We start from the raw sequence: 22722 nt of genomic DNA on the forward strand, positions 1-22722 counted from the left end.
TATATCTAATGAATAAAAATTTATATTAATATAATCAATAAATACATTAAAATCCCGACATTCATATAAAATTATTCAATTTGATGAATATCAAAACAGGAGGTGCTAAATGACAAATCGACTAAAATAAAGTGATTTTCGGAAGACACTTTTTAAAATGGGTGAAACTTAGCATGAAGGTTAAATAGATTGTATATTTTATAAAAATCAAAATTTTAATGCTCTAGCTCAAATATATCCCGAGTTATATACCTTTTTAACGAATCTCAAATTATTCAAAAAAAATTTCGTCTATTAATATTTATTATGTAAAAAAAAAAATAAATAATAATTTAATATTTATAAAAAAAAATAATAATAATCTTATATAAACTAAAAAAAAGTGGAAATTCATCATTATTATCAATTATATTTTTTTATTGTTTTAAAGAAAAATAAAACCAATTTATTCAAAAAAAAAGGGGTAAAAAAATAAATAAATATACTGTTAAGTTAAACATTTCTGTACGGTGAAATTTTGAAATTGGTGCCGTGTTTATACAAAGCAACCTGGTTAGTGCGGTTGTCGTAATATCATATAGTGGTATTTGAGTCTTCGAGTGGAAAATATCATATAGTGGTATTTGAGTCTTGAAGTGAATTGTACATCGTCTTCATCTACATCTACGGTAAAATATCATATAGTGGTATTTGAGTCTTCGAGTGGAAAATATCATATAGTGGTATTTGAGTCTTGAAGTGAATTGTACATCGTCTTCATCTACATCTACGGTAAAATATCATATAGTGGTATTTGAGTCTTCGAGTGGAAAATATCATATAGTGGTATTTGAGTCTTGAAGTGAATTGTACATCGTCTTCATCTACATCTACGGTAAAATATCATATAGTGGTATTTGAGTCTTCGAGTGGAAAATATCATATAGTGGTATTTGAGTCTTGAAGTGAATTGTACATCGTCTTCATCTACATCTACGGTAAAATATCATATAGTGGTATTTGAGTCTTCGAGTGGAAAATATCATATAGTGGTATTTGAGTCTTGAAGTGAATTGTACATCGTCTTCATCTACATCTGCGGTAAAATATCATATAGTGGTATTTGAGTCTTCGAGTGGAAAATATCATATAGTGGTATTTGAGTCTTGAAGTGAATTGTACATCGTCTTCATCTACATTTGCGGTAAAATATCATATAGTGGTATTTGAGTCTTCGAGTGAAAAATATCATATAGTGGTATTTGAGTCTTGAAGTGAAGTATACATCGTCTTCATCATCGACATCAGCTGTCCATTTATTTTTTTTTTCCTTTCTCTACTCTCTCAAAATAAAAAAAAAGTCTTATCGTACGGAAGTGCTGTCCGAATTTTACGAGTTATAAATCTGTTACACAAAATTTGTCCATTTATTTTTTTTTCCTTTCTCTGCTCTCTCAAAATAAAAAAAAAGTCTTATCGTACGGAAGTGCTGTCCGAATTTTACGAGTTGTAAATCTGTTACACAAAATTTGCCCAAATTTTTGTCGTATCTTTAGACTTATTAACTGTAGATGTACATGTGTATTATTGGGTTGTTTACACTATTAATAATATCATATCTATTAACATTACAAATAACAAAAATTTTTATTTTGAAATTAATTATAAATTTTTTATAAGGTCGAAATGAAAAGTTTAAAATTTGTAAAATACTGGGAAATACAGTATAATATTTTTGGGGCATTGGTTATATTAGTAATATGGATGTGTAGCTTAATATGGGGAAGAAAGTTGAGAAGAAGTCGAAGTGTGAAAATAAAGGGGCAGACATTGACTATAGAAGGACATAATGGGGAAGAGGATGTTATGGGAAAGGTAACATGGTTCCCAGTGCAGGAGTTAATTAATGGGTGGACGGATAGCGAATTAGATAAATTAACCTATAGGCCTGAAAGGAGAGATTCATATACTAATCAGAGATTGGGGACATATAGGGGACCTAGAGAAAGTTCACAGGGAAGGAGAGGAGAAATGAGACCTAACTTTGATTCAAGAGTAAGGGGGAGAATGAATTGTTATAATTGCGGAAGACAGGGACATATGGTCAGAGATTGCCAAGAAACGAAATGTTTTGAATGTGGAAAATATGGACATATAGCCACGTTTTGTTCAGGAAGACGTGATAAGCTACGATGTGCAGGTTGTGGTCGATTTGGTCATAATAGGGAGGAATGCAATGTGGGTAATTTCAAAACTAGAGGCGGTTTTCCGCAGAGGGACATGGGGCAAAGTGCTCCAAATGTTAGAATTATAGAAAGTGAAAAAAATAAAGAGGTAGGAATACCATTTTTGGCTGTGAATAAAGAGCAGAATAGAATCTGTTTCCGTTGCCGGAAGGAAGGACATGGGGCGAGAGATTGCGAGTATTTGTGACTATATGATGGCAAAGAGCATGCCGCAAAGGTCGGGGGCTTTGGGCGAAAGAGATGGAAAGATTAGATTATAGTGAGAAAGATTGGGTATCAAAGGGCATATATATGATACAAGAGGAAAGGATACATGATCCTTGCCCTAGAGTTTGGATAAATTTGAATGGAAATATGGTATCCATGTTATTTGATACCGGGGCAGCCATATCCGTGATGGGATATGAGAAATATCAGAGTATTTGGTCGGAAGGGATAATTAAACGGGAGGACATCAAGATCCGTCAGTTGGATGGATCAGAAGTCGCAGTGATGGGAAGGGTGGAGTTAAAGGTGGTATTAGAGAATAGAGTGGAGATTTTGGACTTATGGATAGTAGATCGAAAAGTAGAGTCAGTAGTGGGATGGGATTGGATCACCCGAATTGGTCCAGATTGTGGTTTTTGGGGGTATTCGCATGGTGTGGTGTATTTTTACCTGTTGCAAGATATGAAGAAAATAGAGATATGAATTTGTGGTATGGAGAGAGATTGCCAGGAATTGAAACCTTTTTGGAAGGGGAAAGGAGAAGAGAGGATAATAGGGTTGTTAGAGACTGTAGGGGAGGTTTTGGGGGGAACTATAGGGGAGATATTGGGGGAAATTTTAGGGGAGGTATTGGGGAGAATTATAGGGGAGGTATCGGGGGGAACTATAGGGGAGGTATCGGGGGAAATTATAAGGGAGGTTTCGGGGGGAACTATAGGGGAGGTATCGGGGGAAATTATAAGGGAGGTTTTGGGGGGAACTATAGGGGAGGTATTGGGGAGAATCTTAGGGGAGGTATTGGAGAGAATTTTAGGGGAGGTATTGGGGAGAATTATAGGGGAGGTATCGGGGGGAACTATAGGGGAGGTATCGGGGAGAATCTTAGGGGAGGTATTGGAGAGAATTTTAGGGGAGATATCGGGGGAAATTATAAGGGAGGTTTTGGGGGGAACTATAGGGGAGGTATTGGGGAGAATCTTAGGGGAGGTATTGGAGAGAATTTTAGGAGTTGTCGCGACTTTGGGAGAAAGGAAGAAAGAAATGATACTGAAGAACAGAAAGAAATTCATGATCAAGGAAAGTTTGAAGCGGAGCTGGAGAGATTGGCAGATGGGAAAATAATGTTGCCAGAAGAAGAGACTAGAGAAGATGATGATTTGGAACAAGGAAATACTAAGGGAACACATAGCCAACCAATGGAAATGGATGGAAAGGAAACGAGACGACTGGAAGAGAGGGAATTGCGGGATAGAGAGATAGAATTTGGTATGATCAAAGTACAAGAGGGAGTGAGAAACTTGATGAAAAATTACAAGGAGATTTTTGATGAGAAGTTGGGTTGTCTCCGAGATTATGAAGTGGATATCAAATTAAAGGAGGGATATGTGCCCAAGTTTTGTGCATTACGTCGGATACCGTTCGAATGGCGAAATGAAGTAGACAAGGAATTGGAGCAGTGGGTGCAGAAGGGCATTGTTTGTCCAGTGGAATATAGCGAATGGGCAACACCGTTAGTACCCGTGAAGAAGGCCAATGGAAAGCTTCGTTTATGCGCTGATTTTCGGGTCACGCTAAACCCGTGGGTTGTGGAGATAAAATATCCGTTACCTCGGATTGAAGAAATATTAGCTAATTTAAGGGGTAGCATATATTTTTCAAAGGTGGACTTTTCGAACGCTTATTTACAATTGAAGGTGAAACCCGAGGTACAAAAGCTATTAACGATCACGACTCCGAAGGGATTGTATGCCTTCTGTAGATTGCCGTTTGGACTTAGCGTGTCGGCTCCAATTTTTCAAAGAACGATGGCGGCAGTTTTTCAAGGACTAGAGGGAGTATTTTACTACATGGATGACGTATTAGTGATGGGAAAGACTCCCGAGCAACACGAACGAAGATTGGAGGAGGTGTTCAAAAGGATCAAGGATAAAGGATTGCGGGCAAGCGTTGAAAAAAGTGTGTTGGGAGTATCAGAAATCGTATATTTGGGGCATAAAATCAATGGGAAAGAGGTCAGACCTTTAGACAAAAATATGGCAAATATAACAAGCATGTTGAAGCCTAATAATAAAGTGGAAGTACAAGCTTTCTTGGGAATGGTGAATTATTATCACCGTTTTGTGGAAGGCTTCGCGCAGATAGCGGCGCCGTTGTATAAATTGTTAAAGAAAGGAGAAAGATTTGAATGGAAGATTGAACAGGAGGAGGCTTTTGAGGAGTTGAAATTGAGGATTGGAAGGGAACCAGTACTAGTATGTTTTGATAACGATGTGCCAGTGATATTGGCCGTTGATGCTTCAAATAGGGGTGTGGGTGGAGCGCTATTACATTGTATAGACGAATTGGAGAGACCTATTTTATTTTTCTCAAGAATCTTTAGAGAGGCCGAGACAAGATATTCAGTGATCGAACAAGAAGCGCTAGCGGTTATATTTGGATTGACTAAATGTCGGGAATACTTGATCGGACGTCGATTTGTCATATATACGGATCACAAGCCCTTGGTTCATCTTTTCAGAAAGGACAACAAGGAGCTCATGTTGTCGCCTAGGTTGCAGCGATGGCTATTGCTGGTAGGCAGTTTCGACGTGCAAGTGAAATACCGACGAGGAAGAGAAAATTACTTACCGGATATTCTTTCTAGATGTGGAGCGGGAGAGGATTGCGAAACGAGTAGGTCGAAAGATATGGATGAAGAGGATGAGCACGGGTTGATTAGAGCGATAGTCGGAATATCTAAAGGAGGACCAGTTGCATGGGAACAACTCAAAAATGCTACTTTAAAAGATCGCGAGTTGACGAGAATCAAAGCGTGCATATTGGGTCGGAAGCAATGGCGAGATGGGGACAAGAAGTTCAAGCAAGTGGAGAAAGAGCTAACGATAGTGGACGAGTGTGTGGTACGAGGAAGTCGGGGAGTGGTGCCGTCCAGATTGCGGGAGGCAGTAAAGACAATGATCCATGCTGGACATCAGGGTATGGAACGAATGAAACAATGGGGGCGGGAATACGTATGGTGGCCTGGCATGAATAAAGAAATCGAGAATATGGTGAGAAGTTGTGAAATGTGTAATTCATGGGCAAGTATGCCTCGAAAGGACAAGAAAAGTATTTGGCCTAGGGCTACTCAACCATGGGAAAGAGTACACTTAGACTTTTTCGACTTCGAAAATAAAATATATCTCCTCGTAGTGGACGCTTACTCAAAATGGGTAGAGTATCAAGAAGTAAAGGGGTTAACAACGCAAGTGGTAATTAAGACGTTAAAAGATCTTTGGGCAAAGTTTGGGGTAGCGGAAATAGTCGTGTCGGATGGAGGACCCGCTTTTATAAGTAAACAATTTAAAGTTTTTTGTACTGAAACTGGGGCGAGACACATTTTGGCACCTCCTTACCACCCAAGCTCGAATGGGCAGGCGGAAAGGATGGTGGCGGTGGTAAAGAGTTGGTTGAGGAAGTCGAAATATGGGGGTGGAGAGATTTGGATAGCGATTGCGTATTATAACAATAGTCGAAAGGGAGAGGAATTGTCCCCAGCAGAAAAGTTTTTGGGCCGTAGAACTCGTATTCAGTTGGATTTCTTAAGACCCAAACCGGCGCAGGAGGAAAATTCAATGGATAATCAGTGTGAATTTGTGAATGGTCAGACCGTATGGGCGAGAATTTTTGGAGGTACCCGAAAATGGGAGTCAGGAATAATTATACAGAACATGGGGCATAAAATGGTGAGAGTAAAATTCGTGGACGGAAAGGAAGGAGTTAGACACGTAGAACAGATACGGAAGAGAGTAGAGTCTGAAAGATTGAAATCTAGCCATGATGCGGCGAGGAGAGAGGGATAGATATCTTAGCAATTCTCGAGTTGAAGCACATAGAAAATAATAATACTAATAATAATAATTAACCCAAGATGATAATACCTCCGCAGTTCCGAGATTAAATCAAATTTAATAAAAAAAAATCGATAATAATAATTAACCCAAGATGATAATACCTCAGCAATTCCGAGATTAAATCAAATTTAAAAAAAAAAGGGGGATCAATAATAATAATGGTAACCGGTGCTAATAATGTTGGAGGTTAAGGGAATGTCGGGGAGGCATCGGTGCATATATTGGGAGAATTTAACCGTTAGGATAAGTATTTATCGAGAATATGTTAATGAGGATGGGCGACCGATCTCGCCTTTGAATTACCGAAGCATAATAGACCATTCGCCTCCAATACGCCGAAACAGTAGATCGCCCCCGGTCCAAAGGGGAGTGTCCGGAATAATAACGAACAATTTAGATCACTCCGAATTGCCGGAGCCCCGGCACCTCAGCATGCGCTCGAGGAGGAGACGTTCTTGTTACTTGTGTGGTTCGCCTAGTCATTTGCGAATGCGGTGCCCCCGTGGGCCAAATCGTAGGCAAGACTTAAATGATAATAGGGAAACGACGAGCCACAGAAGCCGAAGCCCGGGAAGGAGCGACGCACGCCCAGTTAGGACCATTTTGCCGCCTTTGACGATAGAGGCAATGCCGCAACAAGATCCATCCATAACGGCGATGGGGCGACCGGTGGGGATTATTGAGCCGTTTCGAGAAGAAGCGCCGGAGGCGAGTCCCAGGGCCTATTACGCTGAAGAGTGGCCGATGGTTGATTTGTCGGCCTCTGAGATTCAGGAATTGTTGGAGGATGTAATGGGACCAGAATAAATTTTACAAATTTAGTAATAATAAAACAATTTTTTTTTAAAATATCATTTTCTTTAATAGATTTTCCGGAAAAATTACGATAAGATATTTTACATCATATATTTTTTTTTATTTATGTTAACATATGTAGAGAATAATAAATAATTACATTTTGATTTTATGTACAAAACCCCCTTGTTTATCTTTGTTAAACAACAATTTTAAATAAGTGACAAATTTTATATAATTAAGTAGCACTCAAAATTTTCTTTAAGAAAATTCAAAAAAAATATGTGCAGTGTCGTATTTCCGGTAAAACAAAAAATAATTATTGAAGGACCTACTTTGAAACGAGAAACTCACTAAATATGTATATTACCAATATATTTAACTAACTAAAAATATTAATGGATAAAATAAGGATTCATTTTATTTAATTCTAGGAATAAAAAAATCAATTATAAAGGGAGTTTGAAATAATGAACTTTATGAAATATGTTTATTGATATATATTTAAATATTTAATTAAAGGTATTAACGGGGAAAATAAGAAGGAAATAATATTTAGTTTTTATAATTTTAGGAATAAATAAATAATAGAGGCGCATTTTTAAAGATAATAATCAGAGACCTGCAGTTGTACCATTTGCACGGCTCGGCCTGGCCCAGATTTTATATTTTTAGGCCCAGCCCAGATTTTTTTTAAATAAATTTTTTGGCCCGGCCCGGAATTATTATTTATAATATAGTTTATTTATTTGTAATTTTTATAGATAATAGTGGCGATTTAAAATATATGGCCGTTAATGCATTTTATATCATAAATAACTATTAATTTTTCTATAAAATTCTTATATATATATTAGAAATTTTTTAATGTATTTTTTTGGACCCCAATAGAAAGAAAATGTATTATAATTATCTTTATCGATACACCCTTTATAATTGATTTTTTTATTCTTAAAATTATAAAAAACTGATTAAAATTAAATTCTTATTTCTCCAATTTTTACTTATTATTTAAATATATTGTTAATAAACACATTTCACGAGTTTCATCATTTTAAACGGGGCACTTTTCAAAATAATTCCTTTTGTTTTACCGGAAATACATCAACACTGAAGATATTTTTAAAATAATTTTTGCATTTTCTTATGGAGAATAATTAAGGGCTAAAAAATGATATATAATTTGTTGCTTTAGACCAAAAATATTTTAGGATTCGTAAAATAGGAAAAGGCTCTCGAACTTTGAATGCTCATAACTCGGAATATTTGAGCTAAATTAAATTTTGGTATTGTATAAAATATGCAATCTATTTAACCTTCATACCAAGTTTAATCCATTTTTAAAATAGTGTCAGAATCACTAGGTGATTTGTCATGAAATTACCAAATATTAAATTATATAATTTCTTCTCAGATATTGTCCAGAAAAATTTTGATATATAATTTTTAAATTAATATAATTAAAATAAATTATAATATAAAATTTAATAAGTTGTTGCCATCAATAATAAAATTTGTCTGGTTTGTTTTTTAAATAACAGATTAAATAATAATATCAAAATGTATCTAAAAATAGATATAGATTAGATACCTCTAAAATAGTATCTAGATACAGATACTTGTATTTTTATAAAAGTATATCTAGATAGATACGACTTTCGCATCTAGATAAACTTTAACAACTCTGGTGTTGACTATATCTGTGCAAAATTTTATCCTCAGCTTTTATATGATTGATATCAAGGGTAAAAGAACAAAAATGTTTTTATGAGTGTTGATTTTTATTTAATTAATGATTGATTTAAAAGTGCACAATTGTAAATAATAAGGTTAGTATCAAAATGAGTATTAAGTCTAAGTCTATATTATATTTATCAGGGATGTGAACCCGGACCCTGAACCCTCATATTTTGGCTGAATTCGAACCCTTTTAAAAAGTGGAGGGTTCAAGGGTTCAGGGTATTATAAAAAAATTTCTAACATAAAAATTTTTTTAAAAAAAAAAATGTAAAAATATTTAAAAAAAAAAATGTAAAAATATTTTTTTTAAAAAATAATATAAAATTTTTATAATTTTATTAATTTTTTTCGTGGAATCATTTATTATATATTAGCGTTTTTCTTCCTGGACTTCATTCCATTTTATTTAGAGATATACCATAAATTATTTTATAGTGTAAGTAATAATATTTTAATTGTGATAATTTATTTGCTCTTATTAGGAATACTTTGAGTATTGATTTGAAAGTGAAATATTTGGAATTTTTTTTTACTGCAAGTAATAATATTTTATAATTATATCTTAACTTTGTTTACTTGTTTTATAAAATTTTATTAAGTGATTATTGTGCTATTAAGATTAAGATTTTTTGAGAATTAAATTTAAATTAATAAAAATTGTAAATACATATTATTTTATTTATGCTGCATCCAAAATGTTTTGAAAAAATCTTAAAATTTTCACAAATTAATAACAAAACACTTTGGACACATTTAAGCTTTAAAAAAATTAAGATATTCAAAATGCTTGATATGATTATAAATATTTAATTGTATTTATTATTTTATATTACCTTTCAGTTATTAAGAACCTATTATTTGATAATAGTTATATTTAGATTTTTTATATACTTAATTAATATATACTATGTTGTAAATAATTATATCAATATTTTATAAACAGTTGAGAAAACCAATAATCCTATTTTGAAAGATAATCTTTCCATAAAATATATATAAAAAATTATTATATTTGAGTTAAATAAAATTGTGATAGAAATAATATAATTTTCCAGCATCTTTTAAATTATAATTTTTTATTTTTACCAGATTATAATTTATTAAATTTAGCCTTTACAGTTAAAATTTCTTTTTCATTAGATCATAATTCAAGTTTTGTTTTTTTCTTTTTCCTCCCAAATTTTCCTATTTTCTTTAGAATATCTAATTTTTAAGTCATTTTTGCACCAAAGGTTGTGCACTCTTATGCTTTCCTTAATTATTTTGACACTAAAATATATTAGTATAAAAGTCTATGGGTAGTACATTTAAAAAAATTAACAGCATTAAGAAAAATTGTACTTACTAATTTTTTATAAAAATTTGTGAAATTTTTATAAATATGAAAAATGAAATTGAACACTATTTTCTTTTTACATTAAAAATAGATTATGTAATTTTTTTCTTCAAAATTTATTTATATTTTTAAGATTTTGGATGCAGCCTTAATAAAAAAAATATTTCTATGTGTCTATACTTTTAAGTTTTAAACAAATTAAATTGTTTTTTTTAGTATGAAAGTAAAAGATATTTTGTCAGAGTATTATAATACAACTAAAGGGTATTCTGAGTGCAAAACCTGCCACATAATGATAAAAGGTTCACACAATACTAACCTGGAAAGACATTTAAAAAGACATCATTCTATAATCTTTGATGAATATTTAAATAGAAAAACCAAATTTTTGGAAGAAGACATTGTTAAAAAGCCTACAGTTAGTATTTTAAAGAAGAATGAAAATAATATTGAAAAATTTTGCTTAAAAAAAAGCATTCATATTCAAATGTGTGAAGAGATATTTATGAATGCTTTAGTTGAACTTGTTACAGTAAATGGAAGACCTTTGAATATTATTGAGGATTCGGGTTTAAAAAAATTATTGACCCTATTAGTAAAGCAATTGGAAGATCAATTAATCGCTTTAAAATTAAGGACTTAGTGGTTAATGAATCGAAAAAAATACAAGCAAAAATAATAAATGAAGCAAAAAACAAATTATCATTAAAAATTGATTCCGCCCAAAGATTAGGGAGAAATATTCTAGGAATAAATATACAGTATATAAAAGGAGATAATATAATATTAAGAAATTTAGCTATGAAGGAGATTAAGGAGAGTTCAACTTCTGAAAATATAAAAAGAATGATACTAGAAACATTAAATAAATTTAATATTCCTATTAGAAACGTTTATACAATTACTACAGACAACGGTGCTAATCTCGTAAAATCAATCAAATTATTAAATGAATGTTCACTGGAAGAAATAGATGATATAGATGATGATGATAATAATTATGAGGAAATAAGTCAAATTGATTTACAGGAAATAATAAAAGATTTCTCCACAAAAATATACTATATCAGATGTGCAGCCCATACGTTACAATTGGCTATTAATGATTCCTTAAAAAATAATCAATTTAAAACTATAATTGATAAAGCAAGGGATGTTGTAAAATATTTAAGAACTCCCACAATTGTAAGAATATTAAAATCGATGAAAAGGCAAATGGCAATATTAGATTGCACAACACGTTGGTCCTCTATTTGTATGATGCTAGAGAGATTAATAAGTTTGAAAAATTTCTGTAATGATTTTATTATAGGAGCATGTGAAGTCATTTTGTCGGAAGATGATTGGAATCAAATAAAAGACCTTACTAGTGTGTTGGTTCCTTTAAAAATTACATTAAGATTACAAGCAGAACAGTTATGTTTATCGGATTTCTATGGCATATGGATAAGATGTCGATTAGAGTTAGAAAGATTTACAAATTTTTTTTCATATGAAATATTAGAAAATATGAAAATTAGAGAGCAACAATATTTACAAAATAGTGTTGTATATGCTTAAATATATTTAGACCCTCGATATCAAGTTTTATTAAGTATTGAGCAAAAACAAATGGCTATATACCATCTTGAGGATTTATGGCATACCCAAAACTTTATTATTAACAATATATTGGAGGCTACTACAATATCTACTGATTGTGGCGAGAACAATGATAATGAAAGCAATATTGATGATCTGGAAATTTTACTATTAGATAGAGAGAAAAAAATCAAATTATCGTTAGAAAGAAAGGAGCAAAAAATACCTATTGTATCTTTATTAGAAAAGTTCTCCGAAGTAAAGAGAATAAATAAAGATGGAAATATTTTAAAATTCTGGGAAGAAAATTCTTCTATATATCCAGAATTATATACCTTGTCTAGAATCGTCATGGCTGTGCCAGCGACACAAGTACAATAATTTATGTATTATAAAAATGACTCTATTTTAGGTCAGCGTAGAACGAGGATTTTCTTCGTTGAAATATATATTGTCCAATTTATTAGGTAATCTGAAGGAAGATATTTTAGATGATATCATGATTGTTCGATTGAATAAAATATTTAAAATATAAATTATTTCACTTTGAATTATGAATGTGTATATATTGAAGTATAATAAAAATAAAAAAATGAATGAAAAAAAGTCTTATTTTGAGTCATTATTTTTATGTTCCCTGAACCCGAACCCTGGTCCTTTTAGAATTTATTACAGGACCCGAACCCGGACCCTTTTTTTGTCGAAGGGTTCACATCCCTGATATTTATAGAAAATAAATTTTAAAAATAATTTTTGGTGGCTTTTTACATATAATCAAATTTAAAATACTCATAAAGAAAAGTGGGGTTCTGATTTTATAAAATTTTGAACAAACATTACTAAATTATCATTTTATATGAGTACAAAAAAAATTAGAGTTGAGCTTTACAACTTCATAAACGTACTATTATTTTTATTCGCTATTATAGATGGCGTATTCCATTTTCTTCATCTAAATTAGTAATCTTTTCATTTCTAAACAATAAATAATCTAAAAGCTTCCTATCACAACAATTTAATGCCTGGCAGAGTTGAGCTTTACAACTTCATAAACGTACTATTATTTTTATTCGCTATTATAGATGGCGTATTCCATTTTCTTCATCTAAATTAGTAATCTTTTCATTTCTAAACAATAAATAATCTAAAAGCTTCCTATCACAACAATTTAATGCCTGGCAGTGGACAAGGCTTTGTGATACAAGTTAGGCTTTAGGCTGTGCTGTTCATAGACCTGTGAGTCGCCGGCTCATGCCGGAACAGCCGCCGATTTTTTTTTATGGCGGAGGCGTGGCGTGTATAATTTTTAGAATGCTGTTTATTAATTATAGTTATATATTAAATTATTATTTAAATTTGAATAATAACATAAATGAAATTAAAATATAAATTGTATTTTATTGATATATATATAATAGAATAGTATATAATACCATTCCTACATCATATTTCATTTCCACAAACAATAGGTATTAATTATTTTTATGGACTTGCACGAAACCACCCTATATACAATTATGAAGTAATAACTCTATCTACTGATCTTAAATCAAGTTATGTCTAGAGGTAATTTGGAAATTTTATTTTGATAAATGAAAATAAGAAAAGCACAATAAGGCCTGATTATATTAATTGTGAACGTTGCTTAAAATTGGGGAAAGAAAAATAAGGAAGATTAGGATAAACATAATCAATTTTCACAGTAATTTATTTTAATTTTAGACTTAATTTATATATTTTATATTTTAGTTATGAAATAAAATGTTTTAGTAAAAAATATAAGTACAAGTAACCTTTCTCGGCACTTATTAAATTAATTATAAAAACTTTATTTTGAAAGTTCAAAACTAAATCAAATTTTTTATTTTTTTCATTCCAGCTCTAATTATTTTGATGTTTTTTAAAATCTTATTAATGTATAAAATAAATATGAAATTTAAGTTGACAGGGTAAAATATTTTAAATCAAAATTTACATCTAAAAGATGAAGACGACTTATTAACAAAAGGTACCGTCACTCTTAAATTAAACGGGTACTGATAGTAGGGTAAATTACTGCCAAACATGGATGCAAATTTATTGCACTGGAGACGCTCTCTATAGGGCGGTGGAGTGTCCACTTAATTGTAGGATGTCTCCTCAGTGTATAATACGATACGATAATATAATTTCGAAGCTTGAAATGATCGGTCTATAAATCAAAAGTGATAGAACCGGATTTTGGTTCAGAATCAATCAGATTTAAAACTTGCGCCTTTATAGATAAATAAACATTACCAGTGCACCCTGACTAATGGCTGTCCTATTCGAAAATTCTATAATGAATCAATTATTTTATATTTCTATTTTTTCATTTTATTTAAATTTTAAACCTTTAGAAAATCAGTCATCCCTTTATTTTCTATAGAATCAAATGGCATTAAATCTAAGCAACACATCAAAACATAACTTCGGCCTATTAAATTTCATATTTGTTTTTTACATTAAAAAGATATTTAAAAACGTCAAAATAATTTAAGCTGGAATAAAACAAATAAAAAATTTGATTCAATGTTTATACATTAAAAAGATCTTGAAATAGACTGACAATAAACAAACTAAAAATTTAGTTGTTTTGAACTTTCAAAATAAAGCTTAATAAAATTAATTTAATAAACCAATTAAATTTTAAATAAATAAAATAAACAATAATGAGCCATTTTTTATCTTTTATAATGTTGTTATATCCTGGTGTTGGCTTTAAAAACATTTTTAGACTTTGAATGGATTTATTATTATTAATTTTTTAAGATATTTTATAAACATTAACTAAGTGCTGAGAGAGGTTACTTGTACTTATATTTTTACATTTTATTTCATAACTAAAATATAAATTATATATATAAATAAGTCTAAAATTAAAATAAATTCTGTGAAAATGGATTATGTTTATCCGAATCTTCCTCATCTTTTTTTCCCCAATTTAAAGCAAGATTTACAATAAATATAATCAGGCATTATTGTGCTTTTCTTATTTTCATTCTTTAAAATAAGATTTCTTACCTCTAGACTGTTGTAATTATTTAAAAATAATTATAATTAATTGTTAGCTATTAAATTATCTATTGAAATATATTGAAGTATTATGTGGAAGTGTATCACATAATCTTAAAACTATTCTACTTTCAACATTGATTTTATCAGGAGTAGATTCAGTAGAACTTACCTTTCCTTCATTCAGCATAAAATCTAAAAGAAAAAACACACTTTTTGGGGTATTTATAAAATAAGATTTTAAAAAAATTCAATGATACATTGGTAATTATTTTAATATACAATTATTTTTTAAAAATATTTTTAATTATTAAAGTATAATAGGTGAACCGTGAGAGAATGGGATTTATTCAATGGCCTTAAGAAGATACATCCAATGAATAAGCTTATAATTTATATATTTGATTGGTCTGAATAATTCTAAGATAATCTGGCCACGATCATTAAGTTCAAATCTTTTTAAGGATAAAATCATAAACTCCTTGATTTCTTATAAGTTTAAATTTTATTAACCCAGCCAGGCATAAAGGCTGAGCTCAGAACTCTAATGCATGTGAAATAAATGCTTTACTGCCTGATAATATATAGAAATCCATTAATAATAGAACCTATGGTATATTTTAAAGTTAAAGAACTACATGGCTCAATAAAGTATACATTGCATTTTGATATTAAATTTAATATTTACAATTGTGTAGTTTTTTCGTCAACAAATGATTAAATGAAATCAACACTTAAAATATTTTGGACATTATGTTATAAAAGCTGGGTAGTTAAAGCTTTATCCATATACAAGGTTCTAGAGAATATTTTTTTAAAACAGACATTACTAATTTATAATTTAACACATATGTCTAATAATGATATATTTTAAAATTTAAATTCATTTACACAGTGGAATTCAGCAAGGCGATTTTGAGATAATAAGAATAACAGATTTAATCCAAGATTTTCAAAATAATAAGCAGATTCAGGCAGTAAATTTCTAATAATTTATTTATAAATTAATATGAATATAATTATCACTTGTAATCATAATAGTATGCTTTTAGTTTTGATATATATTGTTCAAAAGATATAATATCTTGAGCTTCAATACTCCATTGGATACCATATTCCAGAACATCTCCTAAAAATATTATAGCGATAAAATAAAATTATAATTACTGGCTATTAATAATTCTTGCTTAGATAGAGGGGTTGTTTGATCAATAGGAAAAAAATTTAATGTCATAAGACTATTCTGAAAAAAAAAATTTGAAAAAAAAATAAAATCTATAATATACTTTCAAATTTTGTAAAATTAGCCCACATTTTTCTAAATTTCGAGATGGTTTTTCCCATTCTTCTTTAAACTCCTTTATTTTTGAGCTAAAGTGATAAATTATTTGATTCATCCTATCGTATCGACTCTTAAAAAAAAATTAAGTGACATGTTCCGTCAGCTTTGAGACGCAGGTTAACCTGTAATTTCTTTATCTTCGTCTTTATTTGCAAGTTGGTCATAGACCTGCCCAAAGATGAGCGTACTTGAATTATATGATGCCAATTTTTTTTCTCAAGGTTACCAACAAACCTTGTAACCCAGATATGAGGTTATATGAGGGTAGAACTACACTCGACCTATATATATGTTTATTAATGAGTATAGCAAACCCAAATAGAAGGCTAAAAACACATGTTTTGTCATTTCATAATGCTCAACAGTTGTAATTATTTTGTCTGTAAAAAAAAATTGTTATTATTAAAAATTTGGCGGGGAAGTTAGATGGGGGGGGGGGGGGCTACAAATTTTTATATTATTAACAAAATTCAGGGGGGTCGATAGCCCTTACAATCTCAGGGGGCTCAACTAAAAATGCCCTCTAATTTGTGGGTCTTCGGCTGGGTTTTTTATTAATATATTATATTTTTAAAATTTGCTATCTGAACAATTATTCTGAATTTCATATTTTATCATTTATTAATTCTGCATACAAAATAAGCACATAAAAAATTAAAACAATACAATTTCTAAAAATAATATTTTTAATATAAAATCTATTTATTACAGTATAAAATATTTTCGATTACTGAAATTAAAAAATTTTGCATCTTAAAAATTACAAGTTATAAAAAAGGTTAATTAGTTCATACATGTGCCTCAATTGATAATGGATTTAAATAACCACATATTATAAAATAATTCTTAGCAGGTTACATTGACAAAAGGTCATGAAACTAATATAACTCTCTGTTACCATTTTAGACAATGTTTTCTAGAATGGACCAATAAGGGAAAATTTATAGGCCTAACCAAATCAACAATTTTTGAAGAAGAGAATAAAAAAACCAATCCAAATCATAAAACTATATCGTGGTTAGAGCTTCCTCTTAGATGACATGATGGAAGCATAAGTAATTGAGAAAATTATTGTGAGATATTAAATTTCTAAAAGATTATCTTCCTTTTTAAAATATACTCGTATTGAAAATTTAACTCAAAATTATTTTTCAAAGAAGAAAAAATAGCTCTCTTAAAAACACGTAAAGAAAGAGAAGAAAATATATATAATTTATTACATCCATTATGGAATGAATAATAATATGTTTAATTTTTAATAATATTTTTAAATAAGTAGATGGCGTTAAAGAATTGAATGCAAATTGTTACTTATATTTTGTCAGTAGTGGATAATAACTTATTTATTCCCAATATAAAATAAAAACTAGATTAAAAAAATATTAATTTTTACCAAAGTTATTATCAAAATTGATCAATATCTTTTTCATATATTTTATTTTAACTTTAATGTTGATTTTTTCATTTTAAATATTTGCGCAAGTGGAGCACTCCAATTCTAGACCGACGATTTATTATCAAAAGCATTTATTAGTAAAATTTATTAAAATATTAACTGTAATATATTATACAACTGTCAAATACGTCTGTAAGTAACATTTTACCTAATATTTTATAACCATTTATATATAATAGAGGATTATAAAATATATGTCTACTTACTTTTTATAAAGAAATCTCTTATAATTATTTGGATCTTTAAAATATTTTTAGGAAGAGGCATGGTAATTAAATTTAAAAATGAATAATTAATTAGTGATTTTTAACTCTGCTAATTACAAAATTAAATTAGTTAATTTTCTGTTGTAATTGTTTTTTTTATTCTCCTTAAAACTATTTGTTTTTGTTTTGTTTTGGTAATGACATTCAAATTTTAAATTTTTTTTTTGTTAATGACATTGAAATACAAGTTCTAATTGTTAATGACTTTACAAAATAGAAGTATTAAAATACGAGGTCAAACGTTGTTGATAGAAGGACACAATAAGGAGGACAATAGGTATGGAAGAGTTACTTGGTTGCCAGTGCAGGAAATGTTGCAAGGATGGGCGAGTAATAAGGATTTGAAATGGAGCGAGGATGAAAAAAGAAGTGAGATGGAGGAAGAATGGGATAATATAGAGGTCGTGGAGAGTTGACAAGGTCATTTAGGACGGAAGGTCAGAGAAATAGGAATATTGTATACATAGGCGTAGCCAGGGGGGGGACAAGGGGAAATCCCGCCCCTTCAGAAATTTATCACTTTTTGTAAATATCATTTATAGCTAATAAAAATATCCCCCTTAGTCCTCCCCCCACTCCCTGACCCTCATATATGTATGTATATATCTTAAATAATAATTTAAAAGAAAGAATGTAAAAGTTGATATTTTTTTATAAAACTATTCATCATAATTTATAGATTTTTGAGAAAATAAATGTATAAATATATAAAATGAACCAAAAATGTTTTTTAATAAATGGAATATAGGCCAAGGATAAGTCTTAAGACAGAAGTGAAATGTATTATAATTATTAATAATAGATCTATAAAATTACTAAATAATATAATATATCAAATATAATTTTTTATAAAGTGAGTAATTTTAATTTATTTATCTCAATAAATGTAAAATATAATTATAAAACTATTGATAAAATTAAATCATAAATTAAAAAAATATTAAAGCACAATATAAACAGTGGAATATTATATGTCGTCGATTTACAATATATCTAATTATCAAATGACAATCAAGTATTTTTACCAATATAGGGAATTATATATTTTACAGAAAACTATAAAATATTGATAAGGACATCAGAAAATATCTTTTAAAGACATTGTGGGATGAATAATATGAAGATTAAATTTATATATACTTAAATAAAATAGATGGCGTTAAATAATTGTATGCATATTGTTGCTATATTTAATATTAAGAGCATTGATTAGTAAATTTTGTCAGATTATTAACTGTAATATATTCTCTAACTGTCAAATATGTCTGTAAAAGTGGAATTTTACCTAGTATTTTATAACTAATTCTATATAATAGAGTAAAATCAACTATATGTCTACTTACTTATTATAAATAAATTTTTTATAATTGTTTGGAATAAATTATTATTTATATTAAGGTATATACAATACAAGTAATTTATTATATTTTTATTTTATATAAACTAATAAAAATATATTTCATATTTGTTCCAGGTTATTTTTTTTATTAAAATTTGTAAAAATATTTTATGACTATATATAGGGTTAAAGTAACCCGGCCGAAGGCCAGGGAAAAGCGGGCCGAAGGCCCGCCCAAAAGAGGGTCTGGGGGCTAAGCCCCCAATAATTTTTTGATTTCCCCCCCCCTTATGAAAATCCTGGCTACGCCTATGATTGTATATTATAAATATGGTGTAAAAGGGCACATAGCCATTAACTGTCGGGACATTAGATGTTTCAAGTGTGGCCACAGTGGTCATATTTTGACGTTTTGTCCCCTAAGCAAGACAGATTGAGATGCATTGGATGTGGTAGATTTGGGCATCGGAAGGAGAATTGTAATGTTGGAAATGTCAATACGAGAGGAAGGTTCCCTCAGAGGGGAGAAGTATCGAACGCCAATAATGTGAGAATGACAGAAATTGAAAACGATGGCAGAGGTGCAGTGACTCTGGAGATAGTGAAAGAGGGTGAAATTGTATGTTTTAAATGCCGGAAGGAAGGGCATTGGGCAAGGGATTGTAAAAAAAGGTGACCGTGATAGCGAGCCAAAGGAAATGCAGGCCGTGAGATAGGAACGAAATGAGGCAACATTAGAGTAGGGAGAGGGGAAAGGGAAATACGGATGTTGCAAGGTGAAGGAGAAGGGAGTTTTGTTTATAATTCCTGTCCGAGAGTATGGCTAAACTTTAATGGAAAGGTGGTATCAATGTTGTTTGATGCAGGAGCGGCGATATCGGTAATGGGATATGAAATCGTAAATTATGGCCGAGGGGAGTTATAAGCAATGAGGAAATTTGTGTAAGGCAGTTTAATGGATTAGAAATAACGGTTATGGGCAGAGTAAAAAACTGAGATTTGTATACAGGGGAGCTAAAAGTGCTGGATTTGGATAATGTATCGGAGGGTAGAAACAGTGTTGGGATGGAATTGGATCAAGAGAGTTGGTCCGGCTTACGATTTATGGGGGGTATTTGCGAGATGTGGTGTGTTTGTACCCATGGATAGCGAAGGTAGAGATATGATCATGAAAACAGTGAGGGATGAATGAAAGGAAATAGAGCCGGTAGGTAAGGCGGAATCGATCGAAGGAAGGGATAACATTGAGATGAATGAAGGCGAGTCCCTTTATTGGGAAGAAAGTGAGATAATTACAGTGAAAGATCGTGTAGATGCGATAAGGGAAGTCAAATGTTGGGAAAAGGGAAAAGGAGATGTTGACGATGAGAAAGGAGGAAATGAGACCGCCAGTTCGAGGTGTGGGAAATGGAGAATTCTCGTGCGAGAAGATGCAAGAACAAGTAAATGAGGGAAGGAGACCGGAGAGGTCGGAGGAGGAATTGAAATGTCTGCAAAAGGAAGTAGAGCGATTGAAAAAGGAGTATGATAAAATTTTTAATGAAGAGTTGGGTTGTTTAAGAGATTATGAAGTTAAAATACAGATGAAGGATAGATGCGTTCCAAAATATTGTGCTGTTCGTAGAGTACCTTTTGAGTGTAGACTAGAGGTAGAACAAAAGCTAGATCGCTGGGTAAAGGATGGCTTTGTAGGCCTGGTTGAGTACAATTAGTGGGCGACTCCTTTGGTACCCGTTAAAGAGGCCAATGAAAAGTTGCGGTTGTGTGCGGATTTCCGGGTAACGTTGAATCCATGGGTTGCTGAAGTGAAGTATCCGTTACCTAGAATTGAAGAAATATTGGCTAATTTGAAGAGGGGCAGATATTTTTCGAAAGGAGATTTTTCGAATGCATATTTGCAGTTGCGGGTAAGAAGCAGAAATTTTTAACGATAACCACGCCAAAGGAGTTATTTGCCTTTCGGAGGTTGCCGTTTGGATTGAGCGTTTCTGCCCCCATTTTTTAGCGAACGATGGGGGCTGGGTTTCAGGGATTAGAGGGAGTATTTTATTATATGGATGATGTGTTGGTAACAGGGGTCACGCCGGAGCAGCACGAAGGTTAAAGAGGTATTTCAGAGAATCCTGGAGAAGAGATTGCGAGCGAGTAGAGAGAAATGTACATTGGGAGTAATGAAGGTCGTGTATTTAGAGCATCGGATAAACGGAGTGGAAGTTTGGCCGTTGGATAAAAATATGGTGGGAATTGGAAATACGATTAAGTCGCGATGTAAAGCGTAGGTACAATCCTTTGTAGGGATAGTAAATTACTATCGATGAGAGAGAATTTTGCTGAAGTGGTGGCACCGTTGTATAAGCTATTGAAAAGCGGGGTAAGATTTTAGTGGGAAAATGAGCAGGAAGCTGCGTTTGAATGTCGGAAGAAGAAAAATGGAGAGAGCCCATTTTGATATATTTCAACAATGAGTTGGAGGTGGTTCAGGCGTGGATGTGTCTAGTAAAGGAGTAGGAGTGGCGTTGTTACATGGGTATTATTTTTCTCCAGAGTATTCCTGAATGCGGAAACGAGATATTCAGTAATCGAACAGGCGGCATTGGCAGTGATTTATGGGCTGACAGTGCAGAGAATATTTGATTGGGCGAAGTGTATACGAATCACAAACCTTTGATACATTTGTTAAAAAAGATAATAAAGAGTTGATTATGTCTCCACGGTTGCAGAGGTGGTTGTTATTAGTAGGAAGTTTCAACTTGACGTTGAAATATAGAAGAGGACGAGAAAACTATTTGCCGGACATTATGTCGAGATGTGGAGCAGGTGAGGAGGTTGAAGACAAAAGTGGGATAGTGAGGAAAAAATGGAGATGGCCATGTTGAGGGCGATGTCAAGAATTTTAAAAGGTGGCCCGGTGAACTGGGAAGAACGATGAAAGACAAAGATTTGTATCGGGTAAAGGAGGTATAATGGGGTGTAGGTCATGGCGAGAGGGAGATAAAGGATACAAGAATGTAGGAAAAGAATTAACTGTATTCGATGATTGAATAGTAGAAATAGGGCGGTTGTACATACTAAGCTGAGAGAAGCTGTAATGGTAATGTTGCATGCTGACATCAGGGAGTAGAACGGATGAAACAATGAGTCCGCGAACATGTGTGGTGGCCGGGAATAAATGAAGAAATTGAGAGACTGGCGCAATGTGTAGTATGTAATACTTGAGCAAGTATGCAGCGAGGGATAAAAAAAGTACATGGCCAAAAGCGTCAGGGCCTTGGAAAAGAATACACGTGGATTTATTTGAGTTTGATAGGAAAGAGTATTTCCTGGTGGTCGATGCATAATACAAGTGGGTAGAGTTTGAGAATGTAGGTGGATTAACAAAATAATTGTGGTCAGAAAATTAAAAAATTTGTGGGCCAAGTTCGGAGTGTCCAAGGTAATTGTGTCCGATGGAGGTCCGGCCTTTAGTAATGAAGGGTTCGGAAAATTTTGTTTGGAAAGTGGGGCGAAAC

General features: G+C 31.5%; 1 protein-coding gene across 1 annotated transcript in view; it reads right to left on the minus strand.

The window, feature by feature from the left end:
- LOC135930077 (26S proteasome non-ATPase regulatory subunit 8-like) overlaps positions 1-16254 on the minus strand; it is a 28244-nt gene extending 11990 nt beyond the window's left edge. Inside the window, exons 1-4 of the mRNA XM_065466866.1 lie at positions 16097-16254; positions 15978-16053; positions 15837-15939; positions 15702-15795 (exon numbers count right to left, since the gene is read on the minus strand). Coding sequence (XP_065322938.1) covers positions 15702-15795; positions 15837-15939; positions 15978-16053; positions 16097-16207 — 384 coding nt within the window. The 5' untranslated portion in view covers positions 16208-16254. The remainder of the gene's footprint in view (positions 1-15701; positions 15796-15836; positions 15940-15977; positions 16054-16096) is intronic.
- Between the last annotated feature and the right edge of the window lie 6468 nt (positions 16255-22722).

The sequence above is a fragment of the Gordionus sp. m RMFG-2023 genome, chromosome 5, assembly GCF_954871325.1.
Source record: "Gordionus sp. m RMFG-2023 chromosome 5, tfGorSpeb1-WG-v2, whole genome shotgun sequence".
Lineage (NCBI taxonomy): Eukaryota > Metazoa > Nematomorpha > Gordioida > Chordodea > Parachordodidae > Gordionus > Gordionus sp. m RMFG-2023.